General features: G+C 43.8%; 1 protein-coding gene across 2 annotated transcripts in view; it reads right to left on the bottom strand.

Moving 5' to 3' along the window:
- Nucleotides 1-22,597, bottom strand: part of jarid2b (jumonji and AT-rich interaction domain containing 2b) — a 105,856-nt gene that overhangs the window by 50,181 nt on the left and 33,078 nt on the right. For both annotated transcript variants that reach the window (XM_026155637.1, XM_026155636.1), the window contains one exon: nt 6,588-6,714. In XM_026155637.1, coding sequence (XP_026011422.1) covers nt 6,588-6,714 — 127 coding nt within the window. Of the gene's footprint in view, nt 1-6,587; nt 6,715-22,597 lie in introns of those variants that run through there.

Here is a 22,597-nt window from a genome sequence, read left to right as displayed (position 1 = left end):
AAAAGCAACAACAGGCACCGAGAATTCTAATTAGGTCAAATGTAGGAGTCGAAGTCAACGGTAATTGAGGCAGACAACCAAATAAAAAAAAGATATCAACAAGATTTGGTTTCAGCGTACGCGGCTCCTGTAGTTGTTGGAAGGTGTACGCAGGGGCTTGCCCAATTTAACAACAGAGCGTGAGTGGGCTTGCTTATCAGGGAGGCAAATTGGACAAGTTTAAAGCTTTTTGGGGTCATTACAAAACAGGACAGCGCTGCCAAGGAGACCAATCGACTGGAGACAGAGGGGCAGTAACACGTTTAAAAATGTACTTCCCTTGCCAACTCAAGTGTCACTTTGCTGAGCGGAAAGTTGAAGATTTATATCAGTGAGTAAAACAACACTGCAAACATTTGACACAGGGGATAATTCATCCGATTTTTTACCTCTTTTGACCTGTTTTGACAAGCATTTCTGCCTGGCTGGACTTTTGGTATGGCAGGCTGCTGAATTATTCACATTCATTTTGAAAAGAGCAACAGTGACTCACTAAACACTCACATCTCACAGGGGTTTGTTTAACAAGAAACTTCATAAGCCATCATAAACCCTTTTATTCACTGAAAGAACACCTCCCCACTGGTCTATCACCCTCTCTCTTTTCTCTGAGTAACTCGTAGTTTTCTCGTGACACCCGGCCAAATTCCTTTTTGACTGATGCTTCTGAAAACCCTGCTTCACAAACTCCTAATAGTGGGTGTCAAAAAGGAAAACAAATTATTACGATTAGCGCAGAGGAGCACGGGTTAGAATAAGTGGCAACTTGAATGATATCCTGCTAGCAAAGACAACTGCTGCCGAACAAGCCCGGGCGTCGTGTCATCTGAGAACGATCGGACGGGAAGCGGGGTGGCGAGATCAAATGATAACGGAGGAGACAGAATGAAGTTGAGTGATTGTAGAGCAGGTTAAAAAAAAGCAGGTTTTCAAACATATGATTTAACTGAGATTTATAAAAGTGCTCTGGGCTGAATGAACACACACACACAGACAGACACACACAGACAGACACACACACTTTCTCATTACTGCATAAACAACCGGGCTGTTGGGGTTTGCTCACACACGCAAGGCAGGTCAGCACCTGACTGCGGAGATACAGTCATCAGATGTATCTTTGCGCTCATAAAGTTAACAAAGACCGCCGCGATGAGTAAGGCCATCGCACTGCTGGCAACGCTTTATATGTTGGTGCTGGAGAGCCTCTAAGTCTATAGGCCTGGGGTGAATCACTGCCTCACAATGTCTTGGCTGGCACGAAAGGCTTACATTCGTACTCTTTTAATGAATCAACTCCTTTGAAGTCCCCTTCATAAAAGTACTATTTTATAAAACGGGGGTTAAAACATGTTCATTCAATCAAATATTGGAATATATTCTAAATATTCAATTAAATTAAAACATCTTTCAGAGCTTAATATGTTGGCATGAAAAATGGTTATTAGATTTTTGAGGGGGGGGGGGGGGGGGGGGGGTCATATAAACCGATATGAAAATGGGCAAGAGACTCATTAGAACTTCTGGACAGGGGAACTCACACCAGAGCAAACACAGAAATAGCTCATTAACTTTAATTGTGCTCTGAAAATGACTGACGCGTGATGTCCCCACAGAACGCAAACAAATAGGCAGAGGCACATTTCACCAGCCCCACCGCCCCTCCAGCTTTCCATCGCTTTCCCCCTACCTTGCCGCTGCCATACCCCATTCCTCCAAAGAGTTGTTCAACATATGCTGGTTGCACATGAGTGCCCATCTGAGGGGCAGAACGGAGCATCTTGGGGGAAAAAAAGAAAAAAAGAAAAAAAAGAAAAGAGGGCCGGGGATGGGCAAGCGTGGCAGAAAGAGGGGAGGGTCCTAAACTCAAGCCCCTGGAGCTCCTGAGGACCAGGCCAGTGGGGCATTCCAATGGCTGGTCCTATTGGGAAATAGGTGGGGTCTAATCAGATTTTAGGCATGCTTAACTAAGCCCATCGGATCCGCCGCGTGGTGCTCACCTCGACATCTCGAGAGGATGGGAGGAAGCGAATGATGGGGCTGAGAAGAGAGCGCAAGCTGCAGTACTAAGTAGAGCTATAACTACATTCATGCCATGGGAAAAATCACACAAAGTAAAAAAAAAAAAAAGATGGAGACAATCAGGGGCAGAATGTGTCCTTACAACAAAGAATACATGAACAAGAGCTGCATGTGCAAAATCAAAGATATGGTATCAGACAGAGAATCCAATAAAGACCTTAAATACAGCTATGAAAAGAAAAACAAATGGGTTAGCAGACGTATGGGAGTAATTTGTCTGGTGACTTCCTAAAATTCCATATTATGCTATTTATTCAAGTAGCCCTCCGTGCCTGTATACAATTAAAGTGTGGGATAAAGTAAAACAAAAAAGATGGGCAGCTTTATTGCAGGAAAACTCCTTGTATTATCCATTCCCAGACTCTTTTTTTGAGAGTAGAAGCACATACCAAAACTTACTGCCTGGCAATGGGATTTGAAATAGCCCCAAATATAGTGCTCTTCCTTCTAAAATTAGACCTCATAGTGCAGCTATGACCACAAACCAGAACAAAAAGCTCGCAACTATGTGCATTTCTGTAACACGGCATCTGCTTTTGTGCTGTTCAAGGCTATAACTGAAGCATCAAAGGTAAAGAATGGACACTATCATGGCTCGAACTGTTGTGGGAAAGCGCGAGAGGGCCGAGTAGACACAATCTCTCAGCCTCGCTTGAAATCCAAACTCGCCTTCTTCCAGCTACCGTGATTTTCTTTTATCACCACCTCCCTGTCTGTGCTGGTATACCTTCATCTGTCGTCCTCTGTCCGGCATCTTATCACCAGAGAGAGAACAGAGGTCCCACACAGTGCTTCAAGCTGCCACGGGCTGCCACTCTGGACGTGCAAGCGGGTGGCAGCACGGGAAATGCAGACAGACAGCAGAGAGACAGCAAACTGAGAGCTGAGGGAAAGGCCATGATGTGCATTAAAACGGGTAGGAACAACAAGTCGTGAGACTGGCAGCCAGACGAGAAAGGGGAAAAAAAGAAAATAGAGAGCGAGAGAGAGGGGGGACAGTCGGAGAAATGGGCAAACAGGGAGCCCTCTCTTCAGCGCCTCCTGGAATTTGGCCAGCAGCCAGTTCCTCCATCAATAGCACTCAGGGAAATGGAGAGAGAGGAAAGGAAAGGGTGGGTGTAAGCGAGATAGCGAGGTAGGGATGTGGCTACAGAGAGATAGCTTTGACGAGTCAGAAGAAGAGGAGACTGAAGGGTGGCAAATGGCGGAAGAACGGGGCGGGGAAGGGGAAAAGGGTGAGAGGGTTAGGGTGACAGGTAGCGTAGATACTTGGGACAGAAGGGGCAGAGTACAGGAAGGACAAAATGGAAACGGGAGGTAGATGGCGAGAAAGACGTAGACAGATGAAAGGAGCTGTGGGAGAAAAAAGGGGGACTGTGGGCGTGGAGATACATAATCGAGGAGATTGAGCAGCAGGCGGGAGAGAGGAGACAGGAGCTCGCGGAGAAGGCAGTAACCAGAGTCCTATTGATGTGTAATGGAAACCCTGCGTTGGAGGAGGGGGGGGGGGGGGACAAACGGAAGGACAAATGGATGGAGGGAGATAGGGAAAAGTAGGAAGGAAAAAAGAGAAAGAATGTGGCTGCGATGCGTGGATTAATGAGCAGAAGCTGGGATGCAGAAGGGCATAATGCTATTTGATAAATAATGCAGGGAAGGAGGCACGAGAGGCAGGAAGTGTGATGGACACAGACGGACGGCTGCCAGCTAGCAAAAGGTAAAGTGGCTGGGGAGATGGCATGATTACTGGTTATGGACAGGGAGAAGGCTGGGGTGGGCGGGAGATAGACCGGCACGTGCGGCTGATTGACAGGCCGCCACACCTCCCTCTAAAATAGATAGCTGCTGCCACACAGTGACGGAGGAGGGAGGAGAGAGGAAAGGGAGAGGGGATGGGGATGGAGAGATGCCCAAAGTAGGGGCAAAAAGCTGCTTTAGAAGCTTGGTTTGATGACGACCAGATGCCACGCTTTCAATCAGATCTGAAATAACATGAATTCAATCGTCCATTGACAAAAACACTCTGAAAAGCTTGATTTTTTCAGCGTTCTGTCATTGGGATTAAAAAGAAAATGCCAGTCCAAGAAAATGGACTGTTTGTCATTTTCAGTTTAAATAATCAGTTTTACAAATTTCGCTCTTTAAATTTTTTTGTCAATTAAGTAAATAAGCAAGGAATTTCCTGCCTTGCATCATTTCATCAATGTCCTATCCAAAATGGCTGATACTTCCACACAGACGACGACGCCTGCATGAGGCTGAAAAGTGCGGCACATGTCTGGCCCCAAAATATGCCCAGTCTCTCTAACCCGCAGTCCTCTAAAACAGCAGGGGCTGCCCATTCAGGATGTAGTGCATGCTGAGTGTGATCCTCCAAAATGGCTGACAGTTTCACCACAATGTCTGTGCGAGAGAGGAAACTGTGCCGCTCGCACTGCCTCCAAATCCTCGCTAACCCACGGTGCTCTAAAACAGCAGGTCCCGTCTATTCAGCCCGACTCCCTTTTGTGTCAGTGCGGGCTGCTGTCGTTACCCCCGGTGCGACAGGCTGCCAACGCTTTCTAATGAGTCATTTTTATTCAGGCGATAAGGTCAGCTACCCGCGGCGGCTTAAAAGGCCCTGAGGAGCTCTGGAGTGGCAGCTATGAGATGCCAGACAGACGCACGGAGATGTACTGGCACACAAGGAGGGGAGGGAGGGGGTGGCACTCAGAACCACTATGGACAGAAACACTAAAGGATTTTTTTTTTTTTTTTTTTAATCTTTGTGTTTAATAAAGAAAAAATGGCAAAAATAAGAAACGAGGAAAAGGAATAAGCTACATTTCAAAAGAGGTTCCCACCTCCCCGTTTATGCCCGTCTCTCTTTCTGCCGAGCTGGAAGACTGGGCGTGAACTTTCAGAGGCTCTTTTTTCCCTCCTGGTTTCTTTCTTTCCACGTCTGGGTTCTGTTAATGTCAACTGAGAATAGCTTCTGAGGCACGTGTGAAGTTCAAATCACCGCTGTTGGCTGGCTAAGGGCTTTTGTGTGTGTGTGTGAGTGTATGTGTGTGTAGGAACACCAGTGTCAAACAAAGACATGGTGGCAGCTTGGTTCAAAACAAGCTGTTCATCCCCCCTGTGCACTCACTCTTCTCATGTCGTTTCAGCCTCTCTTTTTTTAAAAACACACAAATTCCCTCAACTGTTTCTGGAGCAGGCTTCGACCATGGGATTGGATTTCTGTCTTTAGTAAGTAATTTCGGGTATTAACTCAAGTTAAGGCTTCTGATAGGCTCGTGTTTTAATGAGCCCTGACCCGAGGATGGGTGTAAATGTGTAAAGCTATTGAGTGGAGGTGGAATTAACAACACCTATACACGTGTTTTGTTGTGTGTGGCACTGCTGGAGACCTCATCTGTGTCCTTGTGTTTGATGCACAAACAACTTTTTTATAAACAAGAGGGAAATGCTTTCAGCTTTGAGGATGTGACACTGGCCCGAAAGACGGCCCAGTGACCAGAAACAAAAAGGATAATGAATGAAAATGAAAAAAAAAAACAAAAAAAACAAACAAACTAGCAACTGTGACATCTCCCCCCCTCAAAACATGACTGCAGCCATTCTTTGCCTCTGATTCTGTCACAACAGCGTGACAGTTTTCAGCTTCGCACACCTTCTGCACAGTTTCTTTTTACTGTGGCAAGCTGTTAACAGCACACTAATTGGTTTCATTTGTTTTTCTCTCTTTGCAAAGTCATCAGCTACATAAAGAGCACAAACGGGACTTTTCCACTAGAGGAACCATTATCCTTGAGTAGGAACCTTGGAGGAACTTTGTGTGTTTCTACTAAAAACATCCCTGCTCTCGCACTCGTACCTTTTGGTTTGGGGATCTTTGGAGGTGGTGTAGAAGTGTCACCTGTGCCTCACTTTCTATCCTATTACCACCGTTTTTGCATGACTACCACCTAATGGACTGGAGCGGAGCAGTTTCAGCAAACCCAAGTCCTTGAATTTTCAGATGGGTTATTTTGAGGATCTAAGTCATTTCTCTGGACCTTTATTTAGACCCTTGTCCCCGCAGTAGAAACACAACAAGTCCCTGCAAAAGGTTTTAACCTACAGAGAAAGATAATCAGTTCTCCAAGAGTTCTCAATTCCATTAACAAAACAGCCAGTCCTGTGTGCTTAAGGGTTAATCTGTAGTATACAGCAAACTTGCATATGTATAATCACTTACTGAATGCTGCTGATGTGAACAAATAGGCCAGTTTACCTTATTTCACACTTTAACACTGATTAATTCAGCAAAGTATTACTGCTGTACAGTATACACCTACACATCTACTCAATCTGCTCTTTTGTAGCACCCAACCCAGAGACAGTAACAAAAGAAAACGTTAGTGCAAAGATGAGCTATGCAGTATTGCATTTACCTCCTTAATGCTCTCCTTAGAGCATTAAGGAGGTGGACTTAAACCCACCATTAGAGTTTGTGGTTCCATCCCCATCCAGCTGCCGTTTTTGTGCAGTCCTAAACTCCTTTAGGGAGAGGTAAAGCACCTTTCGCATAACCCGCTCCTCCGACCACGGGATCCCATCACTGTCATCCTGTGAAGATATCAAGAGGGTGAAAATGGATTAGTATAAGCCCTCATCGCAGAGAAAAACCACAAGCAATGTGCATTTCCCCATTTTCTCTAACCATTAACTCTGTTTCTGTTCACATCATGTTTTGGAAAGAAAAAAAAAAAAAAACTTGGCAGACAAGAACATGAAAAGCACATAATAAAAGACAGTATTTGTAAGTTGGACAGCTGTTTATGGCGGGCCATTTCCTTTGTTTCTTTTTGCAGGGCAACAGAACTTCCAAAGTAGTGTGGCGTTAGGTCAAGGTCAGGAAATGCTCACAGGGCAGCCAGGCTTAGATTTGTCTCAAAACAAAAGAAAGCTAAAACTAACGTCAACAAAGTCTGTACATTTTCACATTTTTATGAGGAGATAACCACATAATTACTCAGCACATTCAGTGTAGCATAAAAACTCCAAAAATGACCAAGAATTAAGGAATTACTTAAGGGGGGAAAAAAAGTTGTTTTTTTAGCTAAACTATGAACAAGCTATTACAATTAGACAATGAAAACTGAAAACTAATTATAAATTATTTTATGAATAGTTAACGCAGAAATAAGGAATGCAATTTTTTTAAACAGATGGTCAAAACAGAACAAAACGGCTAGTTTGATTAAAGTACTTGTAAAAGTTGAAATTTTTAGCTAACACTGTGGATAAACAAACGAATGTATTAGCAAGGCACAGTGGATATTTGTAATAATATAAGATAAAATTATGAAACTTGTAAATTATTTAGCTAAAAATATGGCGTTAGCAATGTAACAATGACCTAACAGAGTGGAGAAACAGTTAAAGCTGTTAGCTTACAATACAAACTAAATATAGCTAAATCAAGAAGAACATCAGATAAATAATCCGAGTTTTGGGTGACGGCTGTGCTAATGTGTGAGGAGTTATGATAGATTTAGTAAAGAGAGGAGAAAAAACAAATAAAAAGATCCGAGTACAATGGGGACTCCCTTCCATATTGTTCTTATTGCATCCTTCCCCAACATCTCTCACTACATAGTGACATTAGCATGACACACTATTAGCATAACATAGCATTAGCTTACACACGGGGCAACACATTTGCATAACAATACATTAAGGGGTCGCATTTTCCCCACAACGCCGTGATCGGAGAGCATTAAAGCGATGAATAGGTAGGAAGCAAATGAAAAAGGCATCATGGGACTGCGAGTTTATGCGTTGCTAATCTCTCCCAGTGAGAACGAGACAAAAGTTGTTATTGTCAAAAGAGGTCACCAGGAGTCACACATGCACACACACACACACGCACGCGCACATCCTTCTCCGAGACATGACCCATTCAACTCGGTCTGGGCAACAAACACAAGATGGTTGAATTTGCAGCACATGGAGGGAAAGTTATTGGAAACACTCATTGCTGGCACTGAGAGTTTTAACGGCTTATTGGAAAAAAATATTCCAGCGCAAAGAGCATTCTTAAAAGGGTCTTTAGTGAGTGTCCAACAGCAATCACCATACTTCTTTCCTCCCTTGCTGCTTAAACTCATTGCTCTGACAGCTGTGTTTGATGTCGAACAACGCTAATGACTAAAGGAAATGAGATTAGGACATGCGCAACAACAAAGAGGTATTAATAAATAATGGAAGCTGGAAATAGCTTTTCTCTACTCGAGTCATGGGGCGAGTGGTTTTCAGCTGTTAAGTATCAGAAAAGAAAACATTTGCTGCTTTTATGTAACCAAAAAAAAACGTAATGTATGCTAATTATCTGAATTAAAAGCACATTTCTAGTCCTGTCGACCCATCTCAGCAAGCACATTTCCTTCTGTCTGAGTCAAATGTAAAGAGGCAGACTTGTGTGGGAGCACACTGTTTGTTCATCCAGTTGACTCAGACCACTGGAGCTGGCCCTGCTAAGTGGCTGGCGGACACTGCATTATTGGGTGCATTATTTTAAAAATAAATATTTAAAATTCCACATCGAGAAAAAAAATTATAATAACACTCATATCAAACTGTTTTACTGCTGCAAGATAACAACGATAGTATTAAAACAAATTCTAAAAGATAAATAAATAAAAAGTCCAAAAAAGGAAAGAAAAAACAGAAGCAGGGGAGTAAAGATGACGAGCTGTGGGAACACAAACTGTACTTCTGTGTGCGTGGAAGATAGAGAGCGATGTAATCTTATCCTACTGGTATGGATTCTCCCACAGGCGAGTGAATAAGCCCGTTGTTTCCGACTCCTGGGGTCGGAAATGTTCTCTACACACAATCAAACATGCAACTGAGATATGATAGGAAGGAGCAGAAAATAGTGTGAAAGTGGTGGGTTGCCTTTACACAACTTTATTTAAAAAGGAAAAAGAAATAAGCCAGCACAGTACAAATTTTGGATTACAGGCCAGATGCCAACTTCAGCGATATGGTGTCTAATTTAAATCTTATTAAAAGGTCGCAGAGATATCTTGAGTGTTTTCTGTTGATACGACTGTAACACTGACAAAACTGAAGATTCTCTTTGTTGTTTCCGTCTCTTCGGTGGATAAAAATAAGCTCCTGCCTTTGTTTTGATTTCTGAGGTCTGCCCGGGGACCCTTCGGGGAAAGGCCTCAAGAGCTGGTGAGGGGAAAGGTGGGCAAATATTAAAACCTGAGTGTCTGCACATGATGGAGCTGGTGGGTGACAGCCATGTCTGCCTTTATACAAGACACACACTTGCACGTGCACACACACACACGCTCGCATGTGCACACACACATGCAAGCAGACCTCCCAGTGCACTGATGCTTCGCAGCCTCTGACAGAGGGTGATCGGGTATTTTTTGGGGGCGTAACGTGCAGTCACTCATTACACTGTTGCGCGTGCGCGCACACGCGCACACACACACACACACACACACACACACACACACACACACACACACTAGAGAGACAGATAGTGGGAAGTATTCAATTATGCCATTTTCTCCTGTAGTTAATGTCATCTAATCCATTCACTGTGTGTGCATGCGAGTGTGTCTGTGTGTGCATGTGTGCAAAAGCCTGCCAGGTAAGCACCAATTACCTAGACAGCTCACTAGCACTCTTTCCCTCCATGGTGTGGCAGAAGGCCAAATGTACACACACACACACACACACACACACACACACACACACACAGCACTGACAGTATATCTCAGGGTTACAAATGCTCTCATATACAGATTCTATGGCTCGACACACACACAAAAACACCAGACACAGCTGCATTGGGAGAAAAAAAAATGACCTTAAAGTTCATCTGTATTTCTTTTCCTCTCTGTTTCGCTGTGGTTTCCTCACAGTAGTTGGCAGATTGCCACAGATATTTCCTGCACTGTGTACACATGCGAGACTGGGGGGGAAAAAAATGCAGGGAAGAAATGCTGACCGACTTTTTACCGAGGGGAGAAACGAAAAGAAAAAAAGTGACGGTTAAAGCTGTGCTCCGCTGCAACTGCTCTAACCTAAAACTTCCCAATACTTGCTCATAGCTGCACGAGTTCAATTAAACACGTTTCCACAGCCATTTTCTGACCCAAGACAAAAATGGGCCTTCTGATCACAAGAACCTGCCTGCATGTGTGCGTGTTTGACAAAATGTTGGTCAGCATTACAGAAACCCTCCATAACCATATACATCGTGTTACCAGAGGACAAGCTTAGCATGAGACAAGAAGAGAAACATCTACTCAAACAACCAAAACGAGCTGCACCTCACTTTCCCTGACAAACACAGCACACCGTGCGTGTGCACGTATGTGTGCGCCTGCGCTTGTGAGGCATTGCCAGAACTCTTCAGAGACCGCTTTTACACAGAGCTACCTGGCACTGACACACACATCTACCCTACAACTAGCTCCCACCAGGCTAGTGGAATTCCACTAATGAGCGCGGGGACCTTTTCGGTGCACACAGTGCGTATGTATAACCAAGTGATGCCTCAGGATAATTGTGCGCTTACTGTCACCGAGCAACCCCACCCCCAACTCTTTTGTAATACACAGGTAAGCCATCCTACAAAACACACACAGATACACATAAATGCAGGCGGATAGGTTTAAAGCATCCATAGGGATAATGCGCATGAAAAAGTGTGTCATATAAGATCATTACATCTCTTATGTCCTGTGATGTTGCTCTCAATTTAAGTATGAAGTACAGCTCTAAAAGGAAAGAAAAAACAGCTTAACCACTGGGCTTCTTAAAATACTTTTTCTGCTCCATTTCCTGACATTATCCTGGAGCTGGCTTAAACGGCTCAAAGTATAACTGGAGCCCATCTTAAAGGTGGGCAGCAGTAGCCAGGCAAAACTAGAGTTTTGCCAACAACCGAATAATCCCGGTCAACACAGGTGTATAAACAGAACTGCGCAAATGTTTAAAAGCAGTCTTGCACTGTGCCAGGCATAAGCCCTCAAGAGTCTGCGCAGGATTACATCCATCGCTGCATCAGCACCAGCTCATTAGCTGGATAAAAAGTGGCGCCGGTTCCACTTCATAAGTCCAGCCCCCGTTCAAATGCTCCTCTCTGCAAAGCAGGCAAATCCAATAACCCAGAATGGAGACTGAACACATGTTCTAAATGTGGTGTAAGACACCAGGGTAGGGGCAGAGAGTTGGAGAGGAGGATGGGGTTCTGAATCTTCTGGGCATCCACTCAAAAAGTTGAAAGAAAAAAAAAAATTTTTACTTGAGCATTCAGTGGGAATAAACGGTGACAATACAGATCTCCTCAGAGACCATATTTAACTCCCATATTAAAATATCACACGCAAACAATGGATTCATTTCGCACAACAAAAGCATGTTGAACACCAGCCCAGTCTGATTTCATTACCAGTATAAAAATACCCCAGTGCCAAAAACTCAAAGCTGTACTTTGCCAGTGTTTTGTTAAGTACTTTTTTTAGAAGTAAGTGTGTGTGTGTGTGTGTGTGTGTGTGTGTGTGTGTGTGTGTGTGTGTGTGTGTGTGTGTGTGTGTGTGTGTGTGTGTGTGTGTGAGAGAGAGAAATTACTTATTACAACATGAAGCAAAATACGCACACACAGAAGCTGCCTTTAACACAGAGACTCACTGTTTATCCCTGGTGCTGCTACAGAAGAGATGATTAAACCCAATACGTGCTTTCTCTTTTTATCATCAAGATGATATACAACTCATGAATAACTAAAAACACAAGAGAGCTACATGTAAGCGACACCACTACTGAATGAACACAACTCGTTAGCATTTCAGTCTACCGCACGTATAAATCCGCACACTTGCGTGTGCATACATTTCTGTGCAAGTGTGGGTGTGCGTGCGTGTGTACAAGCTAGCGGTTCTATAAATAGCTTTGTGCTGCTGCCGACTGTGCGGATGTCACAGCAGAGGAATGTGGGCCATGCGCAAGCTGCGATCCACTCTACAAAACTGGCCCAAAAAAATCTGTTATTCTAACACATTTCCTGTTGGAGCACGGACGGAGCAATAGCAGGACAGATAGATGGAGGAGAAATGCTATTTTAGCAGAGCCTGGGATTTTGTTTTCTAGTAGTCGGGGACGGTCCCTACACCACTACTACCCATCTCTTTTCCTTTCTGCACATGTTGAGCTTTCTTACCACTAACACATGGTCCCCAGATGACTGCAAGGACTCGACTGCTGAGGGTTCACAAGCAGTGCAGATGACGTTGATAACAATTATTTAATTCCCAAATACATGACTGGGGCCTCTCTCGCATTCATGACCAAGCGTTTCTGGATCTGAAACATTTAACCCATTAAAAAGACAAAAACCAGCGACAGAGTGGCAATGGGAGTACTGATGAGGCTGCAAAAGGTTCAAATTATGTCCGACTGAGCACTGCTGGGACTCCTTGTGAGTGACGGATACATATGCAGTATCTAAGCAGTGCAGTGATTCACTTAAAAAGAAAATAAAGAAAAACTAGAAAACTTATTTTGCCTTTCTGAAGCTTATTTCCAACGTCGAGTGTAAACAGTGGCAGCTGTTCCCTAAAAATCCCACTTGTCCTCATCCTACATCAGCAAGATCAACTAAAACCAGGCCAGCTTCCTTAAGCATGAAGCATGTGTTTGTGTTGAAAATTTACATTCCGATCCTAACTACATCCTGGTCCCCACTTCCCTTACAGCTTCAAGTACACCGGATGCTTAGCTCAGCTTGGACCTCAGAGAATAGCCGAACGGAACAAGGTTTCGGGGGTTGCCTGGGACAAGGGGCCCTATATAATCGCCTCATTATACCACAAGCTCACTGCAATGGAATGTGTGTCTGTGTGCACACACACGCACATCTGTACAGCCAAAGGGGCCTTCCCTCTTCCCTTTAAACTAGTCATGCTGGGATAGCCCTAGCACTTTCAGAGTATTTCCATCTGCAGAAGAAGAGAGAGGAAACAAATGCACAAAGACTACAAGATGCCTCCTGTGATAACGTGAAGACTTTAAAAATCGAGATCTTCCCGTGGGCAGAAATGCTGTTGAACGTCACTTTGTCGACATTCAGCAGATCAACGTTTCTCCACGAGAACAAAATGCCTTCCGTCTGGTCACGACGGCCGCTCGTGCTGAGCCGGGCTCGGTATGAGACGCGCGCCAACCTCCTGCGTCTCCCCGCTGTCAATCATATCAGCTGTCTGCATTTCCACATTCACGCACGCACGCACCGTCTGAATCTGAGTGCACGTAAGTGACAGACTGCCAGAGCTATTCAGCCCTGTCGAGCATTAAATGCTATCAGGCTGGTAAAAGTGGAGCACGGAGAGTGAGACAGAGAGAGAGAGAGATGGAATGAGGGTGGGAGCTTTTAACACACACACACACACACACACACACACACACACACACACCTTAATTTGACTGAAAGAAATAAATGTCACAGAGCTTTGAAGAGCCTGTATGTGTGTCTGTGTGCATCTCCATTAAGCCCACTAAATAAAAATGTTGCTTCTCATGGATGGAGGGCAATTTACCTCGTTTCTGCATCTACTTCAGTCCACATTAACATGCCAAAAAAAAGGACCGGTACTCCTACAAGGCATGTGCCAATGACCCTCAAACAACCATGAAAAAGCAGAGAAGAAGAAACAGCACATAATATTACATAAATTCCAGCAGCACCAGCTACATGAGCAGGTGAAGCCTCTTCTGAATTCTGGGCCGTTAGCCTAATTCTTCTATATCCTGGAACACCGACTCAAGCTTCCTAACAGCATGTGGAAGGAGTTGTAGGTTTTCTACTCTGTGCGCGTCATACCACACCACACTGGAGGAGCATTAGCCGAAAAAAGAAAAAACCTGCACTCAAAGCTTTGACTGTCGCCAAGCTGAGACAGGACAGCAGAACTGCTGCTGAGGGAATTTTAAGTGTCTCTCATAAAGTGAAATGTTCAAGGAGTGGCGTGGTATCAACTTTGCAGTGGCTTCACAGCCTTGTTGCCATGGCTTTTAGGGCTCAGATGAGGAACATTCTTCATACTGTGAAGTTACATTTGGTAGGCTGAGCCACGCTGAGCCACGTCTGGCCTTACAATAGGCCAAAACACATCAAAATGCCTCATGATAGGAATTGTGCATTAAGATATAATATTAAAAGAAAAACAAAAAAAACAAAACACTGTGCGCGTGTGTATGTACACACCAGTGTGCAGACTTTCCCTCTTTGATCTGACAGACTGCACAACAAATGGCTCTCGTTTAATAATAACAGCCTCATTCAACACATTTACTCTCCAACTCTGTCACAATATCAGTTTCACTTTGGCTGCACGCCGCTGACCAGAGGTTTAACTCATTTCTGTACACCACGCGTGCACAAACACACACGCACGCTCTCCAACTGTGGTCACGTGCAGTAAGCTCTGATCAACGGCGCTACCCAACACGCTGCCATTCATCACGGCGGCTGCTACGTCGCCCTGCTGTTCCGCCAGGATCCCTGAAGAATCTGCTGCTGATCGCATCCAACAGAGCTCCATTTCAAAACACACAGACATTAGGTATGGCTTCTTATCAATGGCAACAGCTTACTTCATTAACTAAGGAAATGTGCTCTTAGGTTCCGATCAGAATGTTCGACACTAGTTGCCGAGTGCGTGATTATGAAAGCCATCGTGTGCATTTATCATTGAAAATATGGTAAGAAAGTGTCGTAAGATGTAAGATTGTATGAGGCCGCAAAGCAGATGGATGGGTAAGGTATCAGGCAGTCAGAACAGTTCTTGAAAATTATTGTAAGATTTTACAGACACAGACTTTAAATGAGAACAGAAAAACCTTCCAGGCCAAAGTAATCCTATGAAATGATGAGTGGAATCTTAGTTAACTCTGTTAGATAATCGATGTAAATGCCAGAGGGAAAATGCAAAGTGGGATCATTTCCACAGGTGTGCGTTAGCCTCGTCGCGCAGCTGCTTGCCAGCTACCACGACACTTTGTTTTGTAAGATTGATCATATAGAAGCTTGTGCTAAATTTGGTTTCTCATAATTGGTTTTTCGAATGATTTAATGCTCTCTAGGGTCAAAAACTAACTAGGCATGATGATGATCATGAACAAGTCGCCAAAGATGAGTAACCAAAACAAACTGAAAAAACAGCAGACAGACAGAAACACGACTCCCTCGGTTTATTCGTTTAACTGCAGTGATGCAGCCCATAGCTTTTACTAGCCGCCAGCTTTAATTTGACAGATTCTAGTGCTGTTACGAGCTCTTATGATACTGCTAGAGACAAATAGTGCTAAATGCTTGCTGCAGTCTGATGTGCATGTCCCGTGCACGCAAATTCACATGAGGTATTCTCATATGCATGAAGAAACGGTAGGCCTACATTAGACTGTATAGACATATCGTGCCACAGAGTTGAAGCCCCCCCCCCCCCTCCTACAAACAAGGAGGGGACAGGAAGGCAGAAACAGGAAACACAGTAACCTCATTAGCCTCATGCCTCGTCTGACAGGAACAGCCTGCAGGCTCACAGGCCTCGTACGAATACACAGAAAACCACCAGCCTTTGGTCAGTTTATGCAGCACCCGTCTGCTACTGGGGGAAGACGTCTTCTGTAGGAAACCAAGTTGCTGTGAGGGCAACACCTCAGGGAGACTTTTTGTTTTGTTTTCTCCGTGTTAGCCTTACATAGCCACGCTCTGAGAGAGCACCACAGGATTACATCTGGAATCCAGTTCGGTAAAGCTGTAAACAATCAGACAGGAAGAAGCACACAAGTGCCATCAAGAACGGGGTCTACTTTAAAAACAACAACTCATACCCCGAGGCACGAACTTCATTTGGTCTTATTCTGCACAGGCACGGTGAGCTGCTTTTACTAGAAAAGACACATTAATCCCTCACCACCACCACCACCTTTCCACAGCTATGGCACTGAAAGGATATTGAGCGTGTGAAAGAGAGCACGACTTGCCCACATAAAGGAAAAGTTACATGATGTGTGCATTGCCAGAGAGGGGTCAGATCAACCCGGATGAATACTGGAGGTCGGCGGGAGGGGGGGGGGGGGGGGGGACTCAGATATCGAAAATATCGATACCAACGCTGGTATCGGTATTGTGATTGATACTAGTGCGATAGGATCAATACTCTCTTTCCATCCTCCAAGTTCAGTAGGTTGTTCACTGAACTGTGTTTAATAAAATTCTTTTGGAAATTAAAAAATAAATAATGCTGCAAAGATGCACTCGGGGAAATGTCACATCAGTTTTATTTATAGCCTATAGCACAGTAAAACATCAGAAACTCACACAAAGTGCCTTTAAGAGAGGCGTTTTTACATTCCAGGTCTCCAAAATAACAGTTTTGTGGTGTGTGTTTACTTGCCTTAGCTAATTATTGTGAAAATGAAAGATTACAGCGATTTAGTGGTTATTAAAACATTTTCAGAATTCACAAATTAACAAGTCTATACATCATACTGCATAAGCGGCCTTTATAGGTTAAAAGCATCAATATTGGAATCAGCAATACTGTTACTGTATTTACGTGGTATGAGACCGATACCAATAAAGAAGTAGAAGAAGTAGAAGTAGAAGAACCTCTTGCTGATCACAGAGACAACTACATTTAAAAAAAGTTTTTATTATCTGAATTCTGCTTGCATCTCTTCAAATTCAACAAATGTGGATGACCTCTGACCCTGCTTTGCTCATCTTTAAGGCCCCTTCTTGCATCTCTTCCATCTAATATGCTCAAAAGGTAGCGCCTTTTGTTGTGAAGTGAGTCGATTCAGGCTTTAAAAAGCTTGTGTTTGTGTGTGCTGATGCACTACAGTGGTAGCCTTGGCCCAGGCTGGTCAATGAAGTCAGATGCGGTCATTGTAGCTACAAAAGTGACTTAAAATATCCCTTTTCACACCTTCAATGCTCATGTGCTTTCACACTCGCCACTCTACACAAACCATTTTTAGGTATTGTGACAATTTGTTCTGAAATTTAAAAAAGAAAAAAGGAAAAAAAGCAGTCCTGTGGGTTAAAATAAAATGGGTTTAGAAACTTGCCTACTTTTCAGAGATCTTTTTGAGAGATAGTATTTTGCATCCGCTGAAGATTAAGTGAGCCTCGTCAGTGAAATCAAGGGCCATTGGTCGACACTCAGAAATCACCTAATGCGTTTGAAATTGCTGTATTCGAAAACAAAACTGTTCCACAAACAAAATTACTGTTATTACTTTTAGACAGTGGAAACCGTCCAGCGATGATGTAACACCGTGATTTTTGGCTCGCCCTCTGCGCTACATCCTTTTTGACTCGAGCAGTTTTTCACACTGCAGCGCATGTGTGAAAAACGGCTCGCAAGAATGAAAACGTTCGACGCAGTCACATGGATCTTAAACCTGACAACTCCCTGGTACGAAGTCTGCGCGAGGCCTGACTGTCCTGTGCTCTGCACAGCAAGCAACAGTCTGTATTAATAGTCTGTGAGAGGTCATATTGTGTCCTGCTTTCTTGCGCTAGTCAGGAAGCTTCTCAGTTCCCTCAAGTTCATGTGCGAGAACGGTTTCAGTCAGCACAGGCATCACATACTGTGCCAAAGTGTGAGTGTGTGTACAGTGGTCCCTCTACAACCTTAGCGATGTTTACCTTGAAACCCTTGCTCAGCATCCTTATGCAAACCTCTATAGTCATACAAGGATAAGTCGAGTTTTTTGCAGCAGTTTTGATGACACAAACTAACAAGAAGAGGGGGAAAAAAAACAAAAAACAAAAGCAACTTGCCAGACTCAGAGATGCGTTGCTAGGAAAGGTGTAGGAGACAAGTGAGCAAGCAAAGGAGTGATGGAAGGCCTGCTTTTCTTTGCTAGTCTGTCATGCACCCCCCCCCCCCTCTGTTACTGCATGCCGCAATGCTAGGTAATACACTGCCCAGTGTCATTTATTAGGATGGATGGCAGTCCTGAAATGGCCTGGATCTGTGCGAGAGGAGAGGAGAGGCTCTTGTGTGGCCACTCTGGGCCTGGTGCCGGGTGGCATTGGTTGGCATCACCCCCTCTGCAGCTGGTAGCAATATTAACCCGCCTGTTGGCAGACGGCTGGTGGGGCCGCGCGGGCAAAGGAGCAAGCCAGACAGGAGGTGGGGTGAGTGTGTGTCCTGAGTTGCCCTCTGTTGGCCCTGATGCGTTTGCACACTTGTGGGTAAGTCACTTGAGGGTTAGTCTGACTTTGTGTATCCAACTTCACAGACATGCTCTGGGTGTGGTGTGTGGCTACGGGAGCCTGCATGTAGCTGCTTGTAGTGGTAGGTGGCGTGAGGATCCAGACCATAAACAAACCAAGCTGAGATGGGATGAGAACATGACAAAATATTGGCTAAAGATCCAAAGTCCCATTTAAAAAAAACAAAACAAAAAACACTGCAGGCCTACATGGAACATACTAAGTCATAAAAAGCTCGGGCGAGCTTCTCTCAGAGGTTTTCTTCTTTTGGGTTTGACGTCTGATGGGGGTCTTGTTTACTCTCTCACAGGGACGTGCAAATTCCTAAGATTGGCAGATACAACTTCCCACTGGTGTACTCAACAATACCACTACCATTAACAAGATTCCTTTAAAGTATAAAAACAAAACAACAACACATAAATAAAAACAGTCTTTTTTTTAAACAACAAACAACAACGAAGACTGTAGCAATTTAGCAATTCACCTCTACGCAAAGTAAGCTTGTTTTGGGAAAAACAACGTGACACCGATCGTTTTTTAAGTCTCTATGCTAGGACTGCTTTTCAAAGTAAAGAGACCCATTTTCCACTAGCGTGAGTGGGGCTGATGACAGCAACAACAGAATAGCTTGTACAGACCATGTAAGGTCAAGTCTCTCTCTGGCTGACAATCTCGCTAACAAGCCCATTGCAACACAGCTCTTTTGACACTGTACACACACACAGATCATCTCTGAAGGACTTAAAGGCTCACATTATAAAAGAGCTTGTCTCGATCATTACAGACAAACTGTGTCCTGCTATGTGTGTACACACACACACACACACACACACACACACACACACACACACACACACAGTCAAGGCCACAAGGTGCGCATCCATCCCTTTATCCTATCAGCTACAGCGCTGTGAAAAACTCTTAAACCACCCCTCATTTATTTATATTTTGCTCCAGGACTTTCTTACTGTACTTTATTTTTTTAAAGGTGGTCTTGAGCAATAGTTCTGCAGGCTTTCTGAAGGTCTTTCAGCATTTTTCTTGAGACAGTACTCTTACCTGATCATATTTGTGTTTATTAAGCAACTTAACACAGACTTATGGGAATTTCAAGCTCCAAGTATATTTCAGGATGGTTGTGCAGTGTGTGCTTAAAAAGGATTTGAGGAAACTGGACAGCTGGGGAACAAAAAGAAGTAGAAGTAGGCCTAAAAGCTATATATAAAAGTCACATAAAGAAAATTGTCTGTAGGTAATCATATGTATTCAAATATAGCTTACAGATGACTCAAAGAATCTATACAAGTCAAGAGCACACGCCTTGTCACCTACAAAGAGGAATACATTAAATCCTATCCTGTACCCATCCGCCAAGAAACCTGAACGTCTGCTAGCAGAAATCCAGTTCAGATTACATGCAACATGTTTATTCAAGCCTTGTGTAGTTAGTGGCATTTTTGACGACTCGCCAATAATTTCTCTATTATTTCATAAACAACTATTATTTTCGCAGTGTTATACTGCTAAATAAAAAAAAATGAATCAAACTATTTTGAATGAGCTACAAATACCAGCTCGGTGGCAAGTTAATTACCCAATTTAACAAAACAAATAATCACCCTCTGGCTCTGAACCAGTCTACCGAACTATTTTCCTTATGGAAATGAGCATGTTGTGTGCACACATAGGCTTGCATTGCATTGGGGGAGGGGCTGACATCAGCTGAGCAATTCAGAGAAAAAACATGCATAGGCTCTGATGAGTCAATAGTTAAGGCCTGCTTTTAGTTTGTTGCCTCTTCTCATTAGTGAGGTAATCAAAGACAAACTTGGAATGGGAGGAAGCATGTGTTGAAACGCTGTCTGTTAGCTTCTCAAGTAACTCATGTACACACACACACACACACACACACACACACACACACACACACACACACACACACACGGGGGATTTGCACTGGACGTACACTTGCAAGTACTTCAGGCATTAACCACATATAGTCACATATTAAAAAAAGGATATACGCTATACACCAATTACATTTTTGCAGAATTTGACATTAAAAACCAACTCAATCATGAAACTTTCAGAATAGGCAGCCGTGACTATCCTGGAAAATTCTTAATTAGCGGCGATATCCAGCAAGTAGGCTGAAGTGCACCAGAGTGAGAACAATCTCATACTTCAATCCCGACAAACTTTGAAACAGCTAACACAGTAAGGAGAGTAAATAAAACGCAGTGAAATGGTGAGAGCAAGCCGTAAATAAATATGGCAAAGTGCTACAAAAGCACTCTGTGACCAATCTGGAGCCATTCACAGGGGAATGGAAAAATCTACGCAACCTCCTACTCACACGACCTCTCGCCACTTGACTATTTATTGCAGTCCAGATGCATCTTGTTTATTTACCCAAACACCGTGCCCCAATTTAGTCCGAATGAGGCAAATTAAATCAGACCTTGTGAAATCGCTTCACTTCCCTGCCCTCGTTTCGTCCATTAAATTGTCATTGTTGGCCATCCTTTTACGAGACGTGGTTAAACAAATGCAGTGCTCAAGGAGGCGAGCACAGCACCAGACAGCACAGCACACCCCCTGCGACCCGCCTAGGTGGGTGAGAGGTGGAGTACCTGGGCTAAGTGAGAATTTATTTTCTGGAACATTTAGTTATATGCATTTTTTTTTTTTTTTTTTTTTAATTGGTACCATAAGGTTAAGCAGAAACCACAAAATGTAAACATATGGTCAATATGCCGAAAGAAAATTAAAGCTATAATATTAACAAAAGATTATTTGCAGAAATAAGCAACTAATTTCCAATCAATCAAAGACCACGTGTGGTTTAAGCGCCACACTGATTTCATATCCCACAAAAAAAAAAAAAAAGTCCAGCTAAAAAGGTCAAGGGTCGAGGGCAAGCAGGTGGCCAGAGAGGTGGGGGTTAAGGTTGACCTCTCGGCAGTCACGTCAGTGGGTGGGTCTCAGTCACTCTGTTCAAAAGGACCCGTCAATCACAGTCACTCATTTAACATGCGTCGATTTCTGGTGGCCCCAGGGATCCGGCCAGCTATTCCTCTCTGGCCCCTTTACCCCCAACCAGAGGCAGATAAGGGCCTCTTTACATGACAAAGTGCTGTGGAAGAGCAGGCAGAGAAAAGAAAGAGGTCCCTTTCAGTTGCTGATGGGGGAGCAAATCCTCTGCCTGCAAGGGGGTTTTGATCACATGGTTCTTAATTCCAAACGCAAGGTGAAATTGGGACTCCTGGATTCCTTTCCAATCGTTCATATTAAGCAACTTTATATTACAGTCGTTCAAACCACAGATCTGAACTTTCTAAAAATGCATTGAGTAAAGCTTAAAGTGTAATCTTTATTAATCTCTTCAGGTTCCAGCTGGTCACAGCATAATAATCAATATTTTCAAGTCATGCTCTGAATGTGAACACTGTGGCTACCGCAGCACTCTTGGCACAATTTTAGATCGCAGCTGCAAACTTTCACCTGGCACCGAACCTCTGCCTCATTAATGATGTGCAACGTGCTCAAACTCCCGGTGCTTAAAAGCAAGAGAGACGCAGAAAATTGTCATCTTTTGTCTTCAAATGCGTGCTGGAATCGGTGAGCCGTCCTGGCCACGTGGCGTGAGAGGAGGAAAGGGAGGAAGAAGATGAGAGAAAAGGAAAAAGGGAAAGCCTGGTTTGCAAAAACTGGCTGACTAACAAAGCGTCTGTTGTTATGAGTAAAAAAAAAAATTTTTAAAAGGAGGGGAAAAAAGCAAAACAAAGAAATGTATTAGCACAGAGAAGATCGGGGGGGTTTGGGGTTCAGTTTTGTTTTTAGTCTGAGCTGGAGAATCTCCCGTTCGAGCCATCTGCCCGTGTGAAAGCAATCGTAAGAGTCAGACAGTTTCTGCCAGCAAAAAGAAGAGAAAAAAAAAAAAAAAAAAAAAAAAGGGAAATGAAGCGATGCCACAGGGGAGTTGGTAGCAGAAAAAGGAGGGAGCGAGGACAGGTAGGCATTGTGTCTCGAGTTTCCCTTTCTATTCATTCACCCTGGTTCCTTTTTGGCCTCTTGGGGGAGACGGTAACTGAAGAGGGTGTTAGAAATGTTTTGCTGCTCAGATGCTGTCATCAGCAGACAGAGGAAGTTTTGTACGCGGTGGCCTGTAAGGATGAAGGAATT

The sequence above is a fragment of the Astatotilapia calliptera genome, chromosome 22 (genome assembly GCF_900246225.1).
Source record: "Astatotilapia calliptera chromosome 22, fAstCal1.2, whole genome shotgun sequence".
NCBI classification, from domain to species: domain Eukaryota; kingdom Metazoa; phylum Chordata; class Actinopteri; order Cichliformes; family Cichlidae; genus Astatotilapia; species Astatotilapia calliptera.
Note: the sequence above shows the minus strand (reverse complement) of the source record. Positions and strands in the feature narration are given on the sequence as shown.